Source organism: Dipodomys spectabilis, unplaced genomic scaffold (genome assembly GCF_019054845.1).
Source record: "Dipodomys spectabilis isolate Male_0828 unplaced genomic scaffold, ASM1905484v1 ptg000365l, whole genome shotgun sequence".
Taxonomy (NCBI): Eukaryota; Metazoa; Chordata; class Mammalia; order Rodentia; family Heteromyidae; genus Dipodomys; species Dipodomys spectabilis.
In genome coordinates this window covers 347,629-372,654 of record NW_024871042.1, presented here as the reverse complement: position 1 = coordinate 372,654, position 25,026 = coordinate 347,629, and the positions used below count along the sequence as shown (strand labels likewise).

The 25,026-nt window shown below is 34.5% G+C and overlaps 1 protein-coding gene across 4 annotated transcripts in view; it reads left to right on the top strand.

Annotated features, from left to right (window-relative positions):
* Positions 1-25,026, top strand: part of Esf1 (ESF1 nucleolar pre-rRNA processing protein homolog) — a 55,959-nt gene that overhangs the window by 3,334 nt on the left and 27,599 nt on the right. For 3 of the 4 annotated variants that reach the window (XM_042666409.1, XM_042666410.1, XM_042666411.1), the window contains exons 3-9: positions 364-698; positions 1,918-2,031; positions 4,818-4,918; positions 6,137-6,289; positions 8,071-8,185; positions 10,491-10,635; positions 16,269-16,424. In XM_042666409.1, the coding sequence (XP_042522343.1) occupies positions 364-698; positions 1,918-2,031; positions 4,818-4,918; positions 6,137-6,289; positions 8,071-8,185; positions 10,491-10,635; positions 16,269-16,424 (1,119 nt within the window). The remainder of the gene's footprint in view (positions 1-363; positions 699-1,917; positions 2,032-4,817; positions 4,919-6,136; positions 6,290-8,070; positions 8,186-10,490; positions 10,636-16,268; positions 16,425-25,026) is intronic. The other variant, XM_042666412.1, reaches the window with a different exon arrangement.

Sequence of the window (25,026 nt, the reverse complement as noted above, 5' to 3'; positions counted from 1 at the left end):
TTTCATAGTATCTTGAGATGGCCAAATGCTTATTTGGAAATACTATAGGAGGAAAAATATACAGTGATTATTTTTGATTTGGCACTGAAGGACATAAAAAATTGAATCTAAATGATTTTAACTTGCAGTGCACTTTAGTGAGAGCTATATTCTATAACCAGATAAAGTTTTACATATTGTCATCACATGATAAGAAATGTCTGAAGAAGTTAAGTAGAATTGGGTACTCATTCGTTAGTTCATTTCGCTCTTCAGTAACTAAATATATACTAGTACATATTTAATATAATTAAATTAATAAATAGTATATATTTTCTTCTTCCCCCTGCCCGTAACATTGTGTATTGGTTCAATTTGTAATGGCAGGAAACAGTAATGGAAAGATGTTTGATGAAGAGTCTGTGGAGGAAGATTCAGACAGTATGAGTGAAATAGGAAGTGATGAGGAATCTGAAAATGAAATCACAGGTGGTGGTGGAGCTTCAGCTGATGATGATGAAAGTGAAGTTGATGAAGAGGAAGAAGAAGACAGTGAAGATGATGATGAAAGTGACAGTGGCCCTGATCTTGCAAGGGGGAAAGGAAATATTGAAACTAGTTCTGAAGATGAAGATGATTGGGCTGATATATTTCCTGAAGAACCTGGCTTTGAGCATGCTTGGAGAGAATTAGATAAAGATGCTCCTCGAGCTGATGAGGTAACCTTTTGGATAGATTATTTATGAATAACATAGTACCATTAGTTATAATAACAGATGGTAGGATTTTGATGTCAGTAAATAAATGGGAAGAGACTAGTGGTGTTGCTTAGTGGGCGAATATTTACCTAGCATGTATAAGGCCCTGGATTTGATCCCTAGCACCCCCACTACCCCCCGCCAAAAAAAAAAAAAGCATGAAAACTATTAATAAAATATTGGTTAGGGGCCAGGAAGGTGGCTCAGTGGTAGAGTGATTGCCTTGCATGCATGAGGCCCTGGGTTCAATTCCTCAGTACCACATAAGCAGAAAAAGCTGGAAGTGGCGCTGTGGCTCAAGTGGTAGAGTGTTAGCCTTGAGCTGAAGGGCTGAAGGATAGTGTCCAAGTCCAGAGTTAAGGCCCCGTGACTGGCAAAAAAAAAATACACACACACACACACACACACACACATGTATATATATTTTGGTGATCACTGAGTCACATTCTCCAGCCTCTGGTAATAATGTTTTTGATGATTCTGATTTAAACTTACTGATAATGGGGGGGAAAATATATACATAAAAATGTTTGACTTTATATATATGCATATATATATATGTACACCTATAATATAATATACTTTAACTCAAAGTCACATGAAATTTTTAGCTGGTAGTTTACATTTCTGTTTCTGTGAACCTTGCTTCTCATGCATGGGTGGCAGAATAGCTAAGCAAAGGTAGTAGTTAAAAAGTTACCTCTTACTGGGTGCTGGAGGCTAATGCCTGTAATCCTAACTACTCAGGAAACAGATCTGAGGATCATGGTTTGAAGCTAGCCCTGGTGGGAAAGTCCCTGAGACTCTTTATCTTCAATAAACAACTCAGAAAAAACAACTTAATAAAAAACTCAGAAGTGGCACTGTCACTCAAGTGGTAGAGCACTAGCCTTGAGCATAAAGCTCGCAGACAGAGCTCAGGCCCTGAGTTGAAGACCCAGGACCCGCACAAAAAAAAAGTCACCTTGTGATAATAGTCTTAACCAAGATCTAAGAGAAAGTATTTATCTATATGGTTTTATTATTATTGGGCTCATTTGAAGTTCTCCTGTATGTGAAATTTTTACATAATATACTAGTAAACTTTATACTTTGGGGAAAAATTACATTTTTTAATTTTTAATTTTCAAAGCACTGAAATGGCATGAACACATAGTATTTAATATTCTTCCTTTCTCAGATTACACGTCGATTAGCAGTTTGCAACATGGACTGGGATAGATTAAAAGCAAAAGATTTATTAGCTCTGTTCAATTCATTTAAACCGAAAGGAGGTGTTGTATTTTCTGTAAAGGTAAGAATTGATTTCATTTGGAGGTAAATATTTCAAGACATTTAACCTAAATCTAACTTTTAAAAAAATCTTAAAACAGCCCGGCACCAGTGGCTCACAACTGCAATGCTAGCTATCAAGAGGCTGAGATCTGAGGATTGCAGTTCAGAACCATCCTGGGCAAGAAAGTGTGAGACTCTTATCTCCAATGATCCGCCAGGAAACTGGAAGTGGCACTGTGACTCAAAGTAGTAGAGTATTAGTCTTGAGTGCAAAAGCTCAGGGATAGGGCCTGAGTTCCAAGCCCTACAACTGAAAAAAAAAAAAATCTTAAAACTATAACTTTGTTTTTAAAGAAAGTAATTAATTTTGGAATGGTCTAATGGGCATGAAATAGGTATAAGTATTAGAAATGGAGAGGTAGATTATTATTGGTAGGTCATACGTTTTTGAACATACTTTGAAATTGCAAAGAAAGCCAAGTGTGGTGATCCATACCTGTAGTACCAGCACTTGACTAGAATACAGAGATCATGAATTTGTAAAGTACCAGCACTTGACTAGAATACAGAGATCATGAATTTGAGGCCAGCTGGGGTTCAAAGCTAAGCTGTCTTAAACAAAAGCAAACAACCCTAAAATGACAAAGTACAGTAAAAAAAAAAAAGTACAGTAAAAAAAAGAAATGATTCAATACATTAGCAAGAGAAATATGGAATTTTAGGGAATTATTGTAGCATATGTATGAACATGAAATAAACTATCATTCTTACAAGTTACAAGCCAGTATAATGATTAAGAATCTAGGCTTTGCATTATGACAGACTTAAGTTTTATGTTGATTTTCATAAATGTTGTATAATCTTGGCTACTTTATTCATTTCTTAAGTGGTTTTTAATTGACAAATAGATGTAGCAGTAGTACTTCCTATGGTGTCTATGAGAATTAAATGAAAAGCAACTCATATTTAGGTATATATTTAGCAGAGTCCTTGAAATAGTTCTCAATTATTATTCTGTGTAAATATTTTTAAATGTTCTATAATTTTTTTTTGTCCAAGACCAGGACTTGAACTCAATAGCTAATGCTTGCTTTTGCTCATTGACGGGTGCTGTATGACTTGAGGCTTGCCTCCAACCCCCACTTATGTGATTTATTGCAGTTCTTAGTAAAATTCCAATTAAAATGAAGGTTAAGAAAAAGGATACCAGTATACATCTAAAAGAATAAGCAAAATTAGTAAATCTTTATGAAATGCCTGTGTAAAAGGACCCACTCCCACCAAAAAAAGGAAATGTCTCACCTGTGTATAAACATTTTATGATCCTATGAGAATTCAAAGGTTTGGAAGGAAATGGCATAATTCATGGGGTAGAATAAGTAAGTGCACATGATAATTTAGACCAAAATAAAGCTCTTAAATATGTGTTGTTGGGACAAATGGATATGATATTATGTAGACACCTTAGTTCAGGTAATGACCAAATATGCCCCACGATAAACTTCAGAATGAAGCAAACCACAGAAACAGGATAACCAAAGGAAATGTATTTTGTTAATCAGGAGATGAATAAGCACTTCTACATCAGAAAAAAAAATTATGATCAATATAGGACAACATATATACTTGAAACTTCTGTATCAACCTATTATAAAACTCAACTGTTGGAGTTTGGAGTGTGGTTTAGTGGTAGAGTGCTTGCCTAGCATGCATGAAGCCCTGAGTTCAATTCCTCAGTGCTACATAAACAGAAAAGGCCACCTTCGCTCAAGTGATAGAATAAAAGAAGGGATAGTGCCCAGGCCCTGAGTTCAAGCCCCATGACTGGCAAAAACAAAAACCTCAAATATTCCTGCTAGGTGCCAGTGGTTCATACTTAGCTCATAATCTTAGCTATTCCAGTGGCTGAGATCTGAGGATTGCAGTTCAAAGCCAGCCCAGGCAAGAAAGGAAGTCCATGAGATTCTTATTCCCAGTTAATCATCAAAAAGCTGGAAGTAGCACTGTGGCTTAAGTGTGAGAGCACTAGTTTTGGCACAGAAATTCAGAGACAGTGCAAAGAGGCTGAGTTCAAGCCACAGGACTGGCACAGAAACAACAACAAAAGACAAACCTCAAATACTCTTGATAAATTACGTATTCAGACAACTGGAAAATATATTAATGAGTATATATTTAAGCTCATCAGTATCAAAGTGTTAATGTAATTGCTTTTTTTTCCTCTGAAAGTAGATACCATAAAAAATGCTAAGCCCACTGAAAGTGATTCACTTTTTAAAATATCTATACGGTAAGATTGTCATCAGTTTTGTTTCTTATTACGTGGAGAATTTCTATTAAAACCAGTTGAGAAATACTGTGATGTAGATATAAAATATAAAATTGGGTATTATAAAATTGGTTTTGCTATGGTTTATGTATTTTTTTAAGTGGATTTTGTGTAAATCATTTAAACAAGTCGTTTTTTTCCCTTATATTTATAGTTTCTTAAACTTTAAATCTTGTTTGGTTTTTCTTAATTTTTCCTTTGGATACCGGAACCATCTCATTCTGGTTAGTACGTGAAGGAAACAATCAATTTTTGTTCATAAGTCCCACATCTGTTACTCTCTAGCCAAAATGACTTATTTTAAAGGAAATTCCTCAAGATTCTTTAGCTTCCTGAGTTTAGAAGTGAGTTTTACTTTCCTGAAGTGAGTTATCGTCATTGAGTCAGGTTTTTGACCCTTGGCCTGATCTTCACAAGTCTGCCTATTGTGTGAAAAGAATGTACATATCATGTCAGTGTTATCTTTTTGTGTTTAGATATATCCTTCCGAGTTTGGAAAAGAGAGGATGAAGGAAGAGCAAGTTCAAGGACCAGTAGAATTACTAAGTATTCCTGAAGATGCCCCTGAAAAGGACTGGTATTGAATTACTATAGAACATAAGTTGAAACCTTATGAATTCATGTCATAATTTAGATTTCTGGTTACCTGAATAGAATTAAGCTTGCATTTATACCATTTATGATCCAAGTAGTTCATAAAACAGTATGTCAAAGTGGCACTTTGAACAACATTTATATATTCTTCAAATGTGTATATTCTTGAAAATATTTGTTGAAGTTTTTGAAGTATTTCAGAATTAAAGAGATTTAAAATTTTCTCATGTTCAGTTCCCTGATTTTTATTGAATTTTTTTCTTATTTGAGGATTAAATAGCAAAATGGCAGAATCAAAAGGTTCTTTTATCATCATAGTACAGTATAGAAAAAAAAATTTAAAGATACTTTTTGAACCACTAGGTGGAGCTCTCTGTACACTTAGTGAAAATTATGATCAAGTTTGTGGTAGGGGAAGCAAATGATTCTGGAGCAAATATTTTGTAAGATTAAGAATTTCTTTGTGGATAGAGCTATTCCTTCCACGTGTATGTTATAATGCAATGTTTGGTCTAGAGGTTTTACTTGAAAATGCTGTATGTGATAGCAAAGCAAACAAAAAATAAAATAACTTCTAAGAAATAGGGTAAAAGGTTAGGTATATGGAATTCTCATTTTCCTTTTGTAGATAACTTAATTCCAGTCCAAACACTAAAAATCTATACCTGTTAGAGTTAAAAAAAAAAAAATGAGGTTGGCTATTTTTTGGTCATAAGGCAAAACCCTGAAGGGAAGCAAGATGTCTTGAAGGCTAGCTTGTAGTAATAATAATAATATAAAAATATGCATAGGTATATATTTTTATTGTATTTTATTTTTAAGTTTTTATATTTAAGTATTAACGTCTTTTTTTTTTTTCTGTCGGTGGTGGAACCTAAACCCTGGGCCTGGCTGGGAACTGTTTCTCAGCAATTTAGCTCAAGGCTAGTACTCTACCACTTGAGCCACAGCACCACTTCCGGCTTTGTCTGCCTATGTGGTGCTGAGGAATCAAACCTAGGGCCTCATGCATGCTAGGCAAGCACTCTACCACTGAACCACCTTCCCAGCCTAATATTACATATTTTAAAGAATTACTTTTTGTTTTTTCATGCTAGGGATTCGATGTAGAACTTCATACATTATTTTTATTTTTTTTTAAATGGGAGGTAGATTTTTCTGTTCCTATATAACTTAAGTTTAATGAGTTCTTCTTCCCTAGGGCCTCTAGAGAAAAGCTGAGAGATTATCAATTCAAACGTCTGAAGTATTATTATGCAGTAGTAGACTGTGATTCACCTGAAACAGCAAGTAAAATTTATGAGGACTGTGATGGTCTGGAATTTGAAAGCAGTTGTTCTTTTCTAGATCTAAGGTAATCCAGTTGTTACTAGCTGAATCTTACAATGATTGTTAAGAATTAAAATATTTGCATAGTGCTCTATATTGATTTTTATTCTGAAATAATCATTTGCTTTCTAAGAAGAAAAATAAGAAAATGTAAATTATGCATAATTTATTACCGTAGTTATGATCTTTTAAACGTGTCTGTATTTTTTAAGGTGATGTGTTATATGCAATATATATTTACAACTATCTTAGACTTAGGTACTAGAAGAAATAATTTGACAAAAGCCTTAAAGTAGGGGGAAAGGCATTTGCTAGTCACTGGTATTTCAAGATCTGTGCTGTCCAAAACAGTAGCCACTGGCCAAAATTGTTTTCAGCAAGTGCTAGGTCTTCACTGACCCAGCGCTGAAGAGCCTTAGATGGCTGTGAATTTCAATTCTAAGGAAACAGGAAACTGAACTGCTGTACCATTTTATCATCATAAGTAGTCCTTTTGAATCCTTAAACCATCCCACTGTGATGTGGAATAGGAAGCATTATTTAGATGTAGATGTGTTGAGGCTTTGTTCTCAAAATGAAATACTTCAGGGAGAAAAAAAAATGCATCATTTCATAGTTGCTTTAAAGAGATTCAGACTTTAGAAAAATTACCAAAAAGTATTATAATTGGGTATAAGATTTTATTAGTATGCTTAAATTTATTGCAAGAATGGCATGATCTCATCAGACAAGCTGTTTCCTTCTCTTTTCGGTTAAAAATGTCAATAGAGGGTTTTTGTTTTGATTGTTTAAATTTGTTAGATTATTTATTTATTTATTATAAATTGATGCTGACTTGTTTTTAGGACTGTTTTGTTCTGTTTCCTTCTGGAGACGTTTCCATCTAGTGTTAAAGTAAGCTCTTGGGTACCTTGATCATGGGAAAATGTTCCCTTCTCTGTTACATTTTGTTGTACATAATAGTACAAGGACAAAAAGAAAGAAATTGAATTTTCTGCTGCTATTTATCTGTAGAAACTTTTTTTTGTTTATCTAAAAATATGTATAAAAGCAAATGTAGCATTAAAAAATAGATCTCAGATATTTTCTTCTACTATGTCTGTGCAAAAGTGTCTCTATAGAAGGATTTACGCATCCCTGTTAACACTAAAACAATATTTTATAAAATTATATTATTTTCATGTATGTGTAAAGTCTCTTACATAAATTATAAACCTAAATATAATAATGGTGTGTTGGGTTTTTTTCCTATTCCCTATCCTGATGACTGAAAATTGTGAGATACTGTGACTAATTTACACTGAAAAGCTACTTATTTGTGAAATAAATTATAAGGTTATATTAAGACTTTGGGGTGTCTTAAATAAACCTTGAGCTTTTATTTTCAATGACATTTCATGTACATATGCTTTGTGTTCAAAACACTGAATTATTAAATCACTTTGATCTTCAGAGTGTCATAAAGCAAGCCAGTGAATGCACCATTAGGAATCTGGATGTTTTTGAGACATGGTAGATCTTGTGTGCTTGCACTTCACTTATACTGTCTCCTAAGACAAGGATTCTATCTATGTATTGTTCTCTTGAATTTAGTGGAATTTCAGACTCATAATTTATGAATTTTAGAAAAAATTTTTACCAAGATTATTTCTAATGCTGTTTGCCTCTCTACATGTGTGTTCTGTAGAAACTTATATGGTGTGTATGGATGTATTTGTAAACCATAACTAATTAGTAAAGAATATAAACTCTTGTTTATCACTGCAGCATATGTTTAAATAAATATATATTTTCTTTATGTCTTAGGTTTATACCAGATGATATTACTTTTGATGATGAGCCCAAGGATATAGCTTCAGAAGTGGATTTAACAGCATATAAACCAAAATACTTCACATCTGCTGCAATGGGAACATCAACGGTACTTTTTAGCTTTTAAACATGTGGAGCTGTTTCTGTTGCTTTAAGAAGAGATGTGTGCATTATTTATTTACAGGATCTTTAAAGATGGACAGTATTTAAAAATTTAATGCACAAATGGAAATGAGACAAATATACATATGTTATTTACCACAGATGTTAAAGTTGACTTCCAGATTCTTATGCCATTAAGCCTGACTTGGTTGTCTATTAATATTTCTTTTTTCTTTTCTGTCTTGCCCACACAGTATTCAACTAGATCCCTTGAGGATGAGATAATTTTAGTGGTAGAGCACTTGCCTAAAATGTGGATGTCCAGTGTTTGATTTCCCAGCACCACAAAAGAAAGAATACCAAAACCACTCTAAACAATTGTATTCTTTAATAAGTTATTAATATCTTTGGACATAAGGAAAAGAAGTAACAGGTTCCTTCAGTTGTCAGTTAAACAAAACTAGTGAAAATTTAGAAAAGCACACATTTTTCAACAGATAGGATAAAAAAATTAAACTATAGAAGTAGACTTAATTCAGGATTATTAGTTTTCATAATCTTAACCAAGTACCTAGGAGGTTTCTTTGTTTTGAAATAATTTGTTACTTAGCAGACTGGCTTCTGTCTTCTTTACCTTAAACTACTACCCACAGCTGTACTCTGCACATTGGCTTTCCCTTGCCTTTTTTGAGTTGACAGACCTCTGCTCTTCTGAGATGAGGGGTGGCCGAGAAACTGATTCTTCAGTGTGGTGGGTCCAGTGTAGTAGTGATTCATTAATGAGTGTAGTAAAAAAAATCCTGTTTTTATGCAATAAGTCAATTCTAAAAGATTCAGATATATAAAATGTAAGATCATGGTACTTTCTACACTGAAGTACTCACTAGCCAGGCAAGTCTTGAGTTGCTGAGTCCTGGCTGTGTCCTCAATACCTGTTCTGCTTCTAGCAGCAGTTTAGTGGATATTAGTTAGCAGAATAGGAACAATTGTAGATCCTGTAACTAGCTGGAATGTCTAAGACAGTGGTAATAATTTTAAGAATCTCTTGGTTAATTGGTACCTATTCATTGTCCTTATCTGGGGAAGTTGGTATTAGGAGAAAAACGGAGACTAGAGACCCACCCTTTGGTGAATCTAAAATCTTTAGCAGGCTGGTACTGTGATTCAAGCCTGTAATCTTAGCTACTTGGGAGGTAGAGATAGGATTGCAGTTAGTTGGAGCATACACATAAAAGTTTGTAAGACTGTCAACTAATGACTGGGCATGATGGTGCGTATCTGTTATCCCAGTTGAGGGAGCGAGAGAAAAGGCTAAATGCAACGGCTTGTGCCTCTCTTCTCCATTGACATGGCCAAGCACACAGAGGAGGATCATAGCCCCGACCAGTCCTGCCATAAAGTGAGATCTTACCTGGAAAATAACAATGGAAAAAGGGAAAAGAGATGTAGCTCAAGTGGTAGAGTATCTGTCTGGCAAGCTCAAGTCCCTGAGTTCAATCTCCAATAACACAAGGGGAAAAGTAGGAAATGCAAAAACCTGAATGGAGGACAGGAGCCATGTTATGCATGAATTTGACTATCGTGGGGGTTTATTGTACTTCTGTCCAATAGATATCTTTCTCATTTATGGCTCTTAATCTTTTTTGGAAAATTAAACACACTGAAATTGAAATGTTGTTTCACTGACCTATTTCATAGTTTGTGAATCACCTGTAGAACTCAAGATAAAAGCATGTTTTTTTGGTTGATAATAATGTTAACTTTTTCAACAGTACATTTTCCTATTTTTTTCCAGCACAATTAATCCACATACTCTATTATGACCAATGATGGAATATTAAGAGGAAAAGAAAGATATAAGTTAATAAAAATGTTTCCTTTTCCATAAATAGGATACTGCTTATTAACTGTATTATTCATGTATTTGTTTCAGGCTATGTTAACTTTTTTTTGTGTTTTTTTTTTTGTTTTTTTTTTTGCTAGTGTGGGGCTTGAACTCTGGGCCTGGGCACTGTCCTTGGGTTCCTTTGCTCAAGGCTCGTACACTTGACCCACAGTGTCATTTCTGGCTTTTTCTTTGACTAATCAAAGAGTCTCAGGGACTTTCCTGACTGGTCCAGCTTCAAACCTCCAATCATGGCCGCTTGAGTAGCTAGGAATACAGGCATGAGCCACTGGCGCCTGGCTTGTTTTCACTTTCTAAAGTTACTGTTAAGTATCCAAGTTAACAGTAGGTATTCTTTAATAGGCATAAGTTGTTGACATTTCTGGGTCATTTTTGTGTGTCTGTTTCCTTCATTCAATGGTAAAAGGTGGAGATCACTTGGGATGAGACTGACCATGAAAGAATCACAACACTTAACAGAAAGTTTAAAAAAGAAGAGCTTTTGGACATGGATTTTCAAGCCTACTTAGCTTCCTCTAGTGAGGAGGAAGAGGAGATAGAAGAGCTACAAGGTATTTGTTAATCTTTTAGTGACTTATTAATGCAAATATGTCTTTGTAAGTTAAGAGAAAAACCAAATGAATTCTTAAGAGGTCTGCCAAGTATAATTTGTATACATAGACATGCTGGAAAAAAATTTTAAGCCATGGGTTATACCGTGGGGGAGGGACATACAAAGCAACATAGAAATCATCTTATAAATATGTTAGAAACAGTTGCATGAAAGGAAAAAAAAAAAAACAAAAAACATTGGAATACTTACCTTGGGGTTCATTCCCCTAACATCAACTTATCTGACCATGCTTTTGTTGTATTTGATATTGGTATAATTTGTGGAGGGGAAGGGAAAAAACAAATCATTTAACTAGGGATACAGGTGGACCCATTGCAACAATGAGATGTACAAGTCGTTATGTCGAAAAACTTTACAACTTTGGTGGGGGGGGGGGATGGGAAGGGATAGGAAGGAGAAACAGAGGAGGCGGCAATGCTTGATAAGAAATGAACTTGTTATCTTGCCCATGTAATTGTAATTCCTCTGTATGGTATTCTCACAATAAAAAAAAAAAAAATTAAGTCAATCTATCCCCCATGGCTGGTGTTCTACCATTTGAGCTATACCTCTACTTCTGGCTTTTTGCCAGTTATCTCCAATTAACAGCCAAAATAGAGGCATGGCCAGAAGAATAGAGTGCTATCCTTGAGTAAAAAAGCCAAATAAGCCATTTGCTGGTGGCGCACATCTGTAATGTTAGCTACTCAAGAGGCTGAGATCTGAGGATCATGGTTCAAAGACTTGAGACTCTTATCTCCAGAAAACAGGACGCGGAGCTGTGGCTCAAGTACTCAGCCTTATAAAGAGCTCATGGACAGCTCCCAGGCCTTGAGTTCAAGCCCCATGACTGACAAAAAAAATAAGAAACATGAGTCCCTGAGTTCAAGCCTTCTATCTTGCACATGTAAAAGCTTAGAAGAAAGTAAGAATAGGAAGAAAATTTTGGATGCAGTTTACTGAGAGAGTGCTTGTCTAGTATGTAGGACACTTTGAGTTCAATCTTCAGCAGAACACACATACAAGTAGGAAGAAAGAAAAGGATTGAAAGGTAGTTAATATGCTATATGCTACTTTTGAATTAATTTTACTTCCATATGAAAACACCCACAAAAAACAATGCATTTGACTTGTTAATCATATGTACTCAAAATTTCAGAACTACTCTCAAGATCTCACACAGAAAAAGAAATTGTTTCTGTGTATTTTAACTCTTACTTGAAGATCAGAACCACCCAAAAGTATACTAGGTAACAGTCAATCCAGAATGTAAACCTGCTATTTAGAGATTCTGTGACTCCTGCAATCTGACGGGAAAGGTCCAAGTATGTATCTTCCTCCAAGACTACCCTAGCTGGATGTGTTATTCTTCTAGAACTTGCTCAGTTTCCTCAAGAAAAGTGAAAAATTCTTATTAAGTACAACTTTGCCATGTTCCTACTTTGTACTAGGCAGTTTGTTAAGTGATTAACAGAGACTTTCAAATTCAAATAGCCCACTAATGCATGTATTATTCTATTTAAAGAGAAAATGAGCCTTGACATATACCTGAACTTGGAACACTTGGAATATAAAAGTTCAACTCATTTGCCTGGGAATAGGCCCAACTCTTATATTCCAAGCTTTCTGAGGACCATGATGATGATAGGATTTACCTGAGCACTTTCCTCCATCACTTGGCCTCATTCTTTTCTACCAGCTTCCCCTTCTACCAGCTTCTTCAGACTTCCCTGGAGCAATTCTTCAATAAATCACTTGGAGAAGATTCTCATTAATGGGAGAACTGGCTTAGGACATGAGCCATAAAACACATTCTTATCAGTTACAAGACTAAAGAAAGGACAGTGATCCAACTTGTTCAAAAACACTTGATCATTAAGAATAAGAATCCACACTGAAACTGATCTGGATCCTTTTCAAAGGCATGCAAGTTAGAAATAAAACATAAGGAAATGTGAAAATACAAAGTTATATGCATCAATACATAATGAAATTGACTAATGTATACACAGGGATGTGTTTTCATGAGACCTCTTTGAACATTTAACAGGTTGACAGAATGAATATTAGGAAGCTGAAACATGTCTGATAGGGATGGGTGTTAAGATGATAGGGGCGAATAAACAAAGAGCAATGATGGGTGAATACATTTATAATACATAATACAGATGTAAAAATACAACTAAGAACAATAAATGAGCAGAGAAGGGATAGATGGGGAGGGAGTAGGGAGTATGATAAAAGGGATGACTCATCAAGATGCTCTATACTTATAAACTGATTTCTTGAATGGAAACCCATTTGTACAACTACTTAAAGAAAAAAATTAAAAGATGCACATTCTTTTTGTTTTATGGCCTCCAGGAAAGTTAAATAAATCCAAATTACTTCTTTAGTATTGACATAGGGCTGTTGAACCTTAACTTAGTTAGTTTCTATGGGGTCTGTCACTATTTTAGACTGCTGCAAAGGGCTGCTTTTTTTTTCCCCAGGGTTTTTTTTTTTTTTGGTTGTTTTTGTAAAATACCACAGGGAACAGTGTTCCATACATGCACTGGAAAATCATGGTTAATGATTCTCGTTTATTTGTTCAGATGTCGCATTTAATAAAACCACACAATTGCTTAAAGACTTAATAGACTGAAAATGTATAATTTGTAATGATAGTTATGTTGGGTACAAAAGACTTCACATTTTCAAGGGCTAACTAGATGGTTGGGTTTTTTTTTGTCATTTGAGTGAACATTTTATTTGAACATTGAGTCTTTCTCAAATACCTTTTATGTTCTTTCCCCCATAAATAGATAAATTTATATGTCTGCATAGATATTTAGCACTTTCCTGAAAATAAATCATTTTCCTTTAATACTAGCCCTGCAATAAAGTGAGAAAAAAAATACCATATACTATAGCTATTTAGCACTTTTCTGAAAATTATACACCATTTTTACTATCAGCTCTGAAATAAAGGAAAAAAAGTTATTTCATGAACACTTACGAAGATTGGTTCCAAGTTTTTCAAATAGGCTGCAAAAACAATTTTGATTTGAAGAAACCGAAATAAATTTTTGGCATTATGAATAAGTTAGTACTAGTTTGTCAATATATTCTTGTTAAGATTTTGGACTGCTTATTTGAAATTCTGACTTAACTACATAAGAAAAATAATGTGCAGGGCTGGGAAGGTAGCTTAGCGGTAGAGTGCATGCCTTGAAAAATAATGTGCATCAAATTTTCTAGGCATTCTGTTCCTTTCTGCTGTAGCTAGTCATGATAGTCCCTGGCTCATGACTGGAAAGATTGAAATGATGTTCATAAAGTATTTAGGTTATATTTTGTGTCTTTTTATTTCTTAAGACCCTAAAGATTAATGCCTTTTTGTTGAACTGTACTACTCACTTTTTTTTTAAACAGGCCTTTTTCTTTAGTATTTTAACTGATTGCAAGCTTACTTTAATCTGTAATTTAGTACCTTTGATAATTAGTATATTTGAAGGCTTTGGATTTACTGGATATTCCTTGATTATTGTTTATAAGGGGAGCTTACTGTTTGAAAAAAAAAAAAGATTTAATTCTCATTCACATTAAAACGTTTACAAAGTATTGTCCTTGAATTGAGAGGAGAACAGACCTACATGAGTTATCCCACATTTTAGAGCTTCAGAAAGTAAAATGTTAGTACTGGAAAAAATCAATTTAAAGTAAGCCATCAGAGACTTACCACTAAAATTTCAACCTGGAAGGAGCTTGCTTCTAATTATGTTTTGAGAAGTAAGCTTTTAATAGAAAGAAATACATTGCCATTTTCTTAATGTGTTCCTGATGTTTTATCCATTGAATTACAGGATCCATGACAGAATTCCATCCAACATTATTATTGTGGCACAAAGCACAAACAAGGAAAAAATCAACTTCAGCTGTTTCAGTGAAAAATGTAAAAGTGTGATAGGATGGAAAGAATGCCCTCAACCATTTTTTGTTAATTTAGACAAAAATAAATAAAAATACTAACTTACTTTTTTTCCATGTCACTTTTGTATTTGTATGTATGCTGGTCCTGGGATTTGAACTCAGGGCTTGGTGCTGTTGCTGAACTTTTGTTCTCAAGGCTATTACTTCAGCAACAGCCCTACTTCCAAGTTTTTGGTAGTTAGTTGGAGAAAAGAATTTCATGGATTTTCCTGCCTAGGCTGGCTTTGAACTGCAGTCCTTAGATCTCAGCCTCCTAAGTGGTTACAGGTATGAGCCACTGGCACCTGACAATTTTTTTTTAAAGACAGTACATGAACACTTATATCTCATAGTTTCATGTTTAATAATGACATTTTTGGTGACTACTTAGTTATATGTTATAAAGGGGAAGGACTTCATTATGTTGTCTCTAAATTTTTCTATATTGAGATCATTTAGTCAGTAAGTCCATGTTTTATATCAAAATATAGGTTACTATACATACACACATAATTTTGTGGAATATATATGTATATATATGTATACTGTTTTCAATATTGGGGTTTGAACTCAGGGCCTCACACACTGAACCATTCCCTAATTTGTGTTTTGGACTTAGTGAGTTAGAATGAAAATGTACAGCAAAGAAACTTTGTATATTAATTTTCTCTGGCATTTGATATTCATGAATGTTTGTTTCTTCTTGTATTCTAGTTACTTTTTGTATAACTAGAAAATAGAAATGTGAATATTTTTTCACACTGAAATTCTTTATTTTGACCATTGATAGATTAATAAGATCTTTGAAGTATTTTCACAGTCAAATGGAAAGGATTTGGTATTGCATTTAAGCAGCTTCTTTTATCTCTTTAATCTGAAATTTTTGTATTGTTCTAAATTCACATCAACAACATTCCGTCTCCTTTTATTGAATAGAACATTGTTAAAGCCCCTGTTCTAGATAGCAAAGGGCAAAAGAGGTGCTAATACCATCCTTAATATCCTGTAGCTGGTAGGATAGAGAATCATAAGGTATTATGTAATTGGCAAATTACTTTGCTGCACATTTTTTTTTCCGAGTACTAGAGATTTGAAATCTTAGCTTTGTGCTTGCTAAGCAAGTGTTCTACCATCAAGACACACTTCCAGCTCAGCAAATTATTTTGAAATAATAACTTAGTAAAAACACTAATTCTGAAATATAGTACCTTGACGGTACTAACTTACTACAACTGATTTTTATTATATACAAGACTTTTATTTAATTATGGTATTCTGTGTTTGTAGTATGTCTCTGACAACTTGTTTTGTTTTGTTTTGTCAGTCATGGGACTTGAACTCTGGGCCTGAGCACTGTCCCTCAACTTTTCAGCTCAAGGCTAGCGCCCTATCACTTGAGCCACGGCACCACTTCTGGTTTTCTGGTGGTTTATTGGAGATCAGCGTTTCACGGCCTCTCCTGCCCAGGCTGGCTTTGAACCACGATTCTTAGATCTCAGCCTCCTGAATAGCTAGAATTACAGGCATGAGCCACTATGACAATGTTTTTTTAGTAAGCTGCTGAAATGACTGAAATCTAAACACAAATTAGAAATGGATTGTTTCTGTGTATTAAATTACACTTTTTTAAAAAAAATTTAGATGATGGAGTCATTGTAGAAGATGGGAAAACAAAGAAAACTCAGAAGGATGATGAAGAACAAATTGCTAAATACAGGCAGCTCTTGCAGGTTATTCAAGACAAAGAAAAGAAAGGCAAAGAAAATGATATGGAAATGGAAATTAAGTGGGTTCCAGGTAAGAAATATTTAAAGAAATGTTTTCTTTACTTGATGATGTTGAAGGTATTTTTTTATATAAAGGTAAAAAATTAAGGCTGCTTTGGATATATAAATTTATTTTTCTTTTTCAGAAATGTTTTGATTAAATTAACATAGTACTTCACTTCACAGGTAGTGTGTTAGACTCGGCAATTTACTATTTTTTAATTCAATTTTTTAATTAAATGATCCAATAATAAATAGAATTTGTTTGCCTTAATTACAGTAATACTGTGCCATATAAAGAGAGAGAAAGATGTCTCAAAATGTTGTGTGAAACAACAGAAGGACTCTAAGAATACTTTTCATCCAGCTGGTCCCATCATCACTGTATTACTCTTTTCCCAATATTTTCTTTCTTTGCAATGCTTATTTCTTTTAATCCAGTTTACTCTTGATTAGCTAGCAACTACAAATATTCTATCCACTTATGAAAGTATTTAATTCCTGAATTCTTAGAGAGAGTTGAATCCAGGCACAGTGTGTTTCTTTACTCCCATAGTTACTTCTTGTTTTTAATTCATGAGATTTCACTAACACAAACAAAATATGAATTATATGGTCTTCCATCTCAGTTTTGCTGTAAATAGTCAAAGAAATGTGGTATAGTACTTAGAAAAAGGTTAATTTAAAAAGTGTCAAAGATTAACAAAGAGTAAAGATAGAGGAATTGTTTTAAGGCATACACAATAATTTTTCCAACAGTCCTTGGCAAATCAGCATATGCTTTAATAAACAGGACTGTTTCTGAAGATTATTGCTCTTTACATCCAGTTGTCCCTTTCTATCCTTGGGGAATTGGTTCTGGGAACCCTCCTACTTTCTCTGTATACCAAAACAGACACTTGAATGCTTTAAACAAAGTGACTTTCTTTTTGCATATAACTTATATGCCTCCTCTTATATAATTAAAATCATCTGTAGATTACTTGTAATATCTTCTACAATGTAAAGGCTGTGCACATAGTGGTCTGCATATTAAGTACAGGTGTAAGGTGGTATTTTGTTTATTTCTTTTTTAAAAAAATTTATTATTAGAAAGTTGATGCACAGAGAGGTTACAGTTACATAAGTCAGATAAAAGGTACATTTCTTTTTGGACATTGTCACCCCAGGGTGGTTTTTCATTCTGTGTGTTAATCCACAGTTTGTAGCATCTGTGGATATTGAATCCTTGGATACAAATTTTTGTTCCTGTGTTAGTGAGGAGTTTTGATCTGTAGTTTTATTGTAATGTTCTATTATGACATCCATGAATTGGAAATTGTTCTTTCTATTTAACAGGACATTTTGTCTTAACTTTTTTTTTGTTCTTTGTTCAGGGTTTCTTGTTAGTTGTTACTATGAGGTTTGAACACAGCCTTATGCTTGAGCCTTGCCTCTAGCCCTTTTTTGCTCTAACTATTTTGAAAATAGACTCAACCAGGTGCCGATAATTCACAACTGTTAATCCTAGTTATTCAAGAGGCTGAAATCTGAAGATCATGGTTCAAAGCCAGCCTGAGCTAGAAAGTCCATTTATATTTAATTACCACCACAAAAGCCAGAAGTAGAGCTGTCACTTATGTCATAGAGCACTGGCATTGAGTACCCAAGCTCTTAAGTTCAAACACCAGGACCCACACAAGAAAAAAAAAGTCCTGAGTTTTAGCCCAGGGTTGGCCTGAGGTTGCAGTCCTCTTACCTATTACTTCCCGTGTAGCCGGGATGACAGGTGTATGCCAAGATAGGGTTCCTACTCACTTTTTGCCCAGGCTGACCTTAAATTCTAATCCTTCCAATCTCCCATTTCCTAAGTAGCTAGGATTATAGGGTAATCCATCATGCTCAGCATCTTATTTTGACTTTTTAACTTGTGGTTGTAATGTTACTATTACATATAATACTTTGAAATGAAAAATTATTACTTGTAATTTCACTATTTATGTTCTACCACTGCTTTGGTAGATTGTGGTTTTATTTGCCATTTCTCTATTGTTGAATATTTAACCATATTTTAGTCTTTACTACAGTAGATTCATGGCATTAAAAACAAATAGTTTCCAAACCCACAAATATCAGTCCTTTCTTAGATCTGTTCACTTTTATCCTTAGCCAAATAATTGGCTGGCTTTTGGGGGGCCTTTTAACTTAAACTATTTTTGAACAAAAATGTCCTCCCATTTTAAAAGTACTTTTATGTACTTGAGGACTAGTAGAGTGCAACCACGCCACAGGGAGCAGCAGAAAGATACATGGCAGTCAGGACTACTACTATTATGTAACTTTATCACAAAGTAACCTCACATATGCAGTGGTTCAACCTGTGATTGGTACATCAGTTAAAAACCACCAGTGTCCCTGGGTACTAGTGGCTCACACCTATAATCCTAGCTACTCAGGAGGCTGAGATGTGTAGATGGCAGTTCAAAGCTAGACATGAAAGTCCATGAGACTCTTATCTCCAGTTACCAACCAGAAAACTGAAAGTGAAACTGTGGAGCACTAGCCTGGAGCAAAAAGACTTCAGCAATAGTGCCCACGCTATTGAACTCATAACTTAGGTTATGAGTTCAAGCCCCAGGACCAAAAAAACCAAAAAACAGTGTCAACAACTCAGTTGTTAAATCTCACATGACAGGTGTCTCAAATACTATAAATAAGTGCCTAGGATGCATTTTCTATGTCTTGAGTTATTTTTATAGGATACCTTCCCAGAAATAGAAATACTAAGAAAAGGCATGAATACTTTTTTGTATCTTGAAGTTTTTGTCAAATTTCTTTTCCAAAAATGTGATACCAACTTAATGATGTCTTTAGTAGTTACCACTTTGCAAAATTATCATCACTATTGGTATATATTTTTTATTTTTTTAATTAAGTTTATTGTGAAAACTTTTTTAATTAAGTATTTTATTGTGAAAATACTGTACAAAGGAATTACAGTTATCAGAGCAAGGTAATGAGTATATTTCTTATCCAGCTTTGTTGCCTCCTCCTTTGTTTTTCCCCTACCATCCCTTCCCTCCCACTATTTTTTACTTTTTTTTTTTTTTTTGTCGGTTGTGGGGCTTGAACTCTGGGCCTGGGCGCTGTCCCTCAGCTCTTCAGCTCAAGGCGAGCGCTCTACCACTTGAGCTACAGCGCCACTTCCGGTTTTCTGGTGGTTTATTGGAGATAGGAGTCTCACGGTCTCTCCTGCCTGGGCTGGCTTTGAACCGCGATCCTCAGATCTCAGCCTCCTGAGTAGCTAGGATTACAGGCGTGAGCCACCAGCGCCCGGCTATTTTTTACTTTTTTTTAAGTGGAGAAAAATTTGTTTTCTCAATAGAGAGGTGAACACCTCAATTTAAAATTACATTTTGAACATCCTAAACTGTCCTGTTTTTGAAGGGCCCTAATGGGGCCTGTGAACTCGTTATGTATGTGCACATATCTCCATGTGAATGATATTCTATATGTTAGATGACTAATTTTTCTGAATGTCAGCTTACTCATTTCGAAAGTGAGAGTAATAGTGCCTTTCTTCCGTTAGTTTGAGATGTATATAAAGATGTCTTATAAATTGCAATATTATTCATGTCATGTGTATGTTGTAGTAGATTTATGTCTTAAGAAATGTGTTTTCAGTAGCAATTACCCTGAACCGCTGAACTTTTCTGATGTTATACTTCCATAAACCACAGAGGGCCAGTATGGGTTCATATATATCAGTCATTGGTTCTATTACTTGAATCTCCAAAACTTTTCAGAAAAGCAAGGCCACTAAAATCACTCATACTTTCTTTGGGTTTTTTTGTTGTTGTTTTTCGGTCTTGGGGCTTGAACCCTGGGCTTGGGCGCTGTCCTTGGCGCTCTTCAGCTCAAGGAGAGCACTCTACCGCTTGAGCCACAGCACCACTTCCCACTCATACTTTCTTGAATATGGTTTGGCTTGATTTTTTTTAGAAGGACTTTTAATTTGTACTATTTAAGCTTCTCTTTTTCATTAGATTTTATACTATAATAACCTTGGCATTAAATCCTTTAAGTGTAAAGTACTAAGGGAGGTAGATAACAAATAAACAATGGTTTACACATGTAGTAACTGAAATAATATGCCTTCTATTGGTATTTATTTCCCACGAAATTGTTAAGTAGGATAATAAATAACTATAAGTATTAATTATAAGATCTTAAAATATAAGGCTGGTTTTGGTTTTGTTTTTTGTTTTTTCTAATGCTGGTACAGAGGTTTGAACTCAGGGCCTGGGAACTGGTTTGTTCAAGGCTAGATAGTGCTCTACCAGTTCAGTCACAGCTCCAGCTCCAGCTTTTTGGTGGCTAATTGGAGATCAGAGTTTCATGGGTTTTCCTGCCTAGGCTAGCTTCAAATCACAATCCTCAGATCTCTTCCTCCTGAGTAGCTAGAATTACAGGTTTGAGCCACCTGGGCCCAGCTTCATATATAAGTTCGATATTATAGGTATGTTGCTAGTTATTCTTCCTGACTCATTCTGATTAGTAAACAGCATATAATTAGTATATTAGGTTTTTGTGAATAAAATGTGTCTTGTGAGGGTATTTGCAATATACACGGAGGTGAGGAATTAACAGTTCCTTATATTGTAATACAACGAATATGTACAATACATCAGTCATCTCCTACCAAGGATACAAGGAAGGTAGTGTCCCAAAGGAAGACCAGGTTTTGTGAGAGTCAAATTAATAGGCAAGAAGATAAATGACTTTTGTTAATGACCTATTTATGGCTGATCGTGACTCCTAATTTGTAGAAAGGATTCATTTGGGCTGGGCGCTGGTGGCTCACGCCTGTAATCCTAGCTATTCAGGAGGCTGAGATCTGAGGATGGCGGTTCAAAGCCAGCCCGGGCAGGAGAGACCGTGAGACTCCTATCTCCAATAAACCACCAGAAAACCGGAAGTGGCGCTGTAGCTCAAGTGGTAGAGCACTCACCTTGAGCTGAAGAGCTGAGGGACAGCGCCCAGGCCCAGAGTTCAAGCCCCATGACCGACCAAAAAAAAAAAGAAAGGATTCATTTGTTGGGGAAGAACGGGAATTGGAAATGATTTGGGATCTAGAATTTACTTTTAGTAACCAATTTAAATATGAATAAAGGTCATATGATTTTGGTTCTGGTGATCTTAAAGCTATAATAGTGGTAAGGCCAAGAATGTATGAGAGATTTTTGTCAGAAACAGTGATCTAAATACCTTATTCATGGGATGGAGGTATGGAATCCAGAAGCACAGAGACTTCAGTTTCATCCAACAAGACCATGGAGCAAGGATGCAAACTCCACTTTTGTTGTTTTTTTTCTTTCCTCCACTCTTCACATTTGTAATCCTATTTTTATTTTGGTAACTGCTCTTTATAAAGCTGTTTTTTTCCTTCTCTTCTTTTCATCTTGACTCTTCAGTCTTCATTTAGGAAGTTTACATGCACAGACATCAGTTGACAAATAAATGTAGCAATTGGTTTATCTGTTATTTTTATTTTTTATTCAGAAATAGTTTTAAATCACTTGTACATTCATTTTGTTAGACAGTCCCATTCCAGACATTTAATTTTCAGACATCTCAAACCTGTTCACTATTTACTTTTGGCTTTATCTCTATTTCCATTTATTGCCAATGTGCTCACTATTTTAAATGTATTCACAAAAATGCTTTTTTGGTCGGAACTTTTAAAATAACCAGATGTTTGAAATCTTGACTTGAGAGGATTAAATGGAACAACCTAAACTTAAAAATACGCTAAAAGAATTTTGAGCTTGCTTCCTAGTTTGGAGCTGAGGAGGATATCAAGTCACACACACAAAGCCACACTAGACACTTCTTAAGTGTCTAGAAGTTTGAAACTTAAGTGTGTTCCTTCCTTGAATCATCAACAGGTTGGCTGTGAAGGCTTTATAAGGTAATAAGCTGTAACTTCATACTATAAAAAAAAAATTTGAATGATGTGTGGAATGTGTCATAAAAATGAGGAGCTGCTAGGGCTATCTGGAAGTATTGCTAGCACATTTTCTCTTTAGAGTTGGTAGAAAATGTCTCTTTCTGGATTATTGAAAGTTTTTTTTTCTTTCTTGATGATTTTAAGATTTTTAAAAATAAAACATTTCCCAAAAAGCTCTTGAAAAGAATTTAAAGCAAAACCTAAAGATAATTTTAACACTAGTTGCTTTAGAAGGTACTAAAATATTTTAAGGAGTTTCAAGTTAATTGTGTACCTCTCTGTTTTTTTCTCTCTCTCTCTCTCTCTTTCTCCCTCCCTTCTATATGATCCCAACTAAGTTAGTAAAGTCCTTTAGTTTCAAGGATCTAGAGTGAGTCTTCCAATGCAGTCCTCTGCACATGGCATGTATCATAACACCAGATTTATCTGTAGCCATCACTTCCAAGTATAGGACTTTTCTTTGACTTTGCCTTAGAGTTGCAGTCTGCTCAAAGTCAGCTCAAAGAGGGAGCTTGCTACATAGGTTGTTTTCCCACAACCCACAGCTCTGTTGATTTGTTTGAAGTTGTGAATTCTTTGGTCTTTATAGCAGAATTTTTGCCTATTTTATTTGTGGTTATACCACATCATCATTCTGTCTATATATACTGACTGCCTGGATAGCAGACTATCATTTTTCTTCACACATGTTCCATATGTTTTTTTTTTTTTGACAGAATTCACTCAGACTACTTGCTTTTAACAGGTTTGTTATTGCTGTCCTTTTTTTTTTTCTAAAATTGAAGAGTCATATAACCTATAAATTTAACTAATTTAATGCATCCATGTTTATAGTATCTTACACAAATATACATGGTTGATTATATCTTATTTTGCTTTCTTATTTCACTTATTTTTTATGTTTCTAAGTAAACTATAATCATAAGATCTTTCTCACATTTTATTGTGTTTTTGTTTGCTAAATTATAAATAATTCCTGTTATACTTTAGATACTTTACAGTGTTTTACTGTTAAGAATAACATAATAAACTTTCACTGAATTTTCTTTGAGATAAATTCCTAAGAGTAGAATATCTCATGATTTTTTTTTTTTAAGTAGTGACTTTTGAAAGGATTCTATTAGTTTGTGATACTAACTGGGCAGTTTTTAAAAAAAATTCTTTTTCAAGACTCAGAAATATTGACAAAAATTAAACATAAAACCAATCTAATTTCAACAGTAGGTTTAGGTTTTGAACTGACAGAAAGGTTAGGGCATAAATACATTTTTTATAGATCTTTGATTTGATACAAAATGTAATTTTACTATAGGACTATATGCTACATTCTTGTGCACTGGAAAAATTGCTGGCCTTTCTCACTGTTTTTATGGGTAGACCATTGTAGACAATTACTCACTGGCTATAGTGCAGTGATGATTTTCAATTTTGAGGCCCAAAGTGAAGCTGGTAAAAGTTATGTGGCTTGAACTGGTGGCTAGGCCAGTTTAATTTGCTGATTTCTTATGGGAGAGACCCTGTCTTACTCTTTATACATTGACATTTGCCAGATGAAATCTACTTTGTCAAGAGTGAGTAGAATAACTCTTACCAAATGAACATTAAAAGACCTATCCTCATTTGATATAGCCTTAGTTCCATCAGCATGGAAAACTTTTATCTGTAAAATTATTTGGCAAGAACTTGAAAATCTAATTGTATGTGTGCCTAAAGATAAGTATCACTAATTTGACTTGGATGATTTCCCTTTGATTTGGAATGATGTGCCTTGGTAGTGAATTGAAGCACATAGTTGGAAAGTATAAGTTTCTTTGGGAATGGGCTTACATAATAAGGAAAGCCTTTCTGTGCCTTAATCAAACTTTCCTAAGCATTGTCACTTTAGATTTGTTTTAAACATATTTTCAGTTGAAACTCCTATTAGGCGATTAAAATGCTTGTTAAGTAATTTATTTAGATATATAATTTCAATTCAGAAGAATTAACATTTTAAGATACCCTATTGAGAAGGGAGAATTAATGTACTTTTATGCTAGTGATGTGTCAGGAACTGTGTTAGATTCTCGATAAGCAATATTACATTAAATTCTTCCAAGTGGTTAGTCCTTGTTTTGCAGAGGAGAAAACTGAGGCACATATTTGCTCAGGATCAAAAAGCTAGGAGAGAGAATAATTCAAACCTCAATCTATCTGAAAACACTAAAATGTTTTAAAGAATATTTCTCCATGCTCATAATTAAATCTGGGCCATGACCTCTTAGTTTAGTGTTCATCTCAATCTACATGTATTTACTTTTGTGTACACAGATATAAGACCCTCAGGAAATTTTACTTGGGAATTTAGGGCATTTTTTTTCCAACTAATAAGTGCTTATCTGAGATAAAACCTTGTGCTATTATAAGCTTCTTTAGGTTGAAAAGAAATTTTGATCTGCTACAGAGATCACGTGTTTGGTAATGTGTGAGAAACCTAGTTTCTAATTAATTAGCTGTTTTGAAGTTTTAATAAAAGGCCAAAAGGAGATTTTACATCTTTGCTGTCAGGCATCTAGGCATGTGTTAATGGTTTTTAGTTAAGAGTATAATAGCTTTTTGGATCCAAGAATGCTTAACCTATCATAGTTATCTGTAGTAGATAATAAAT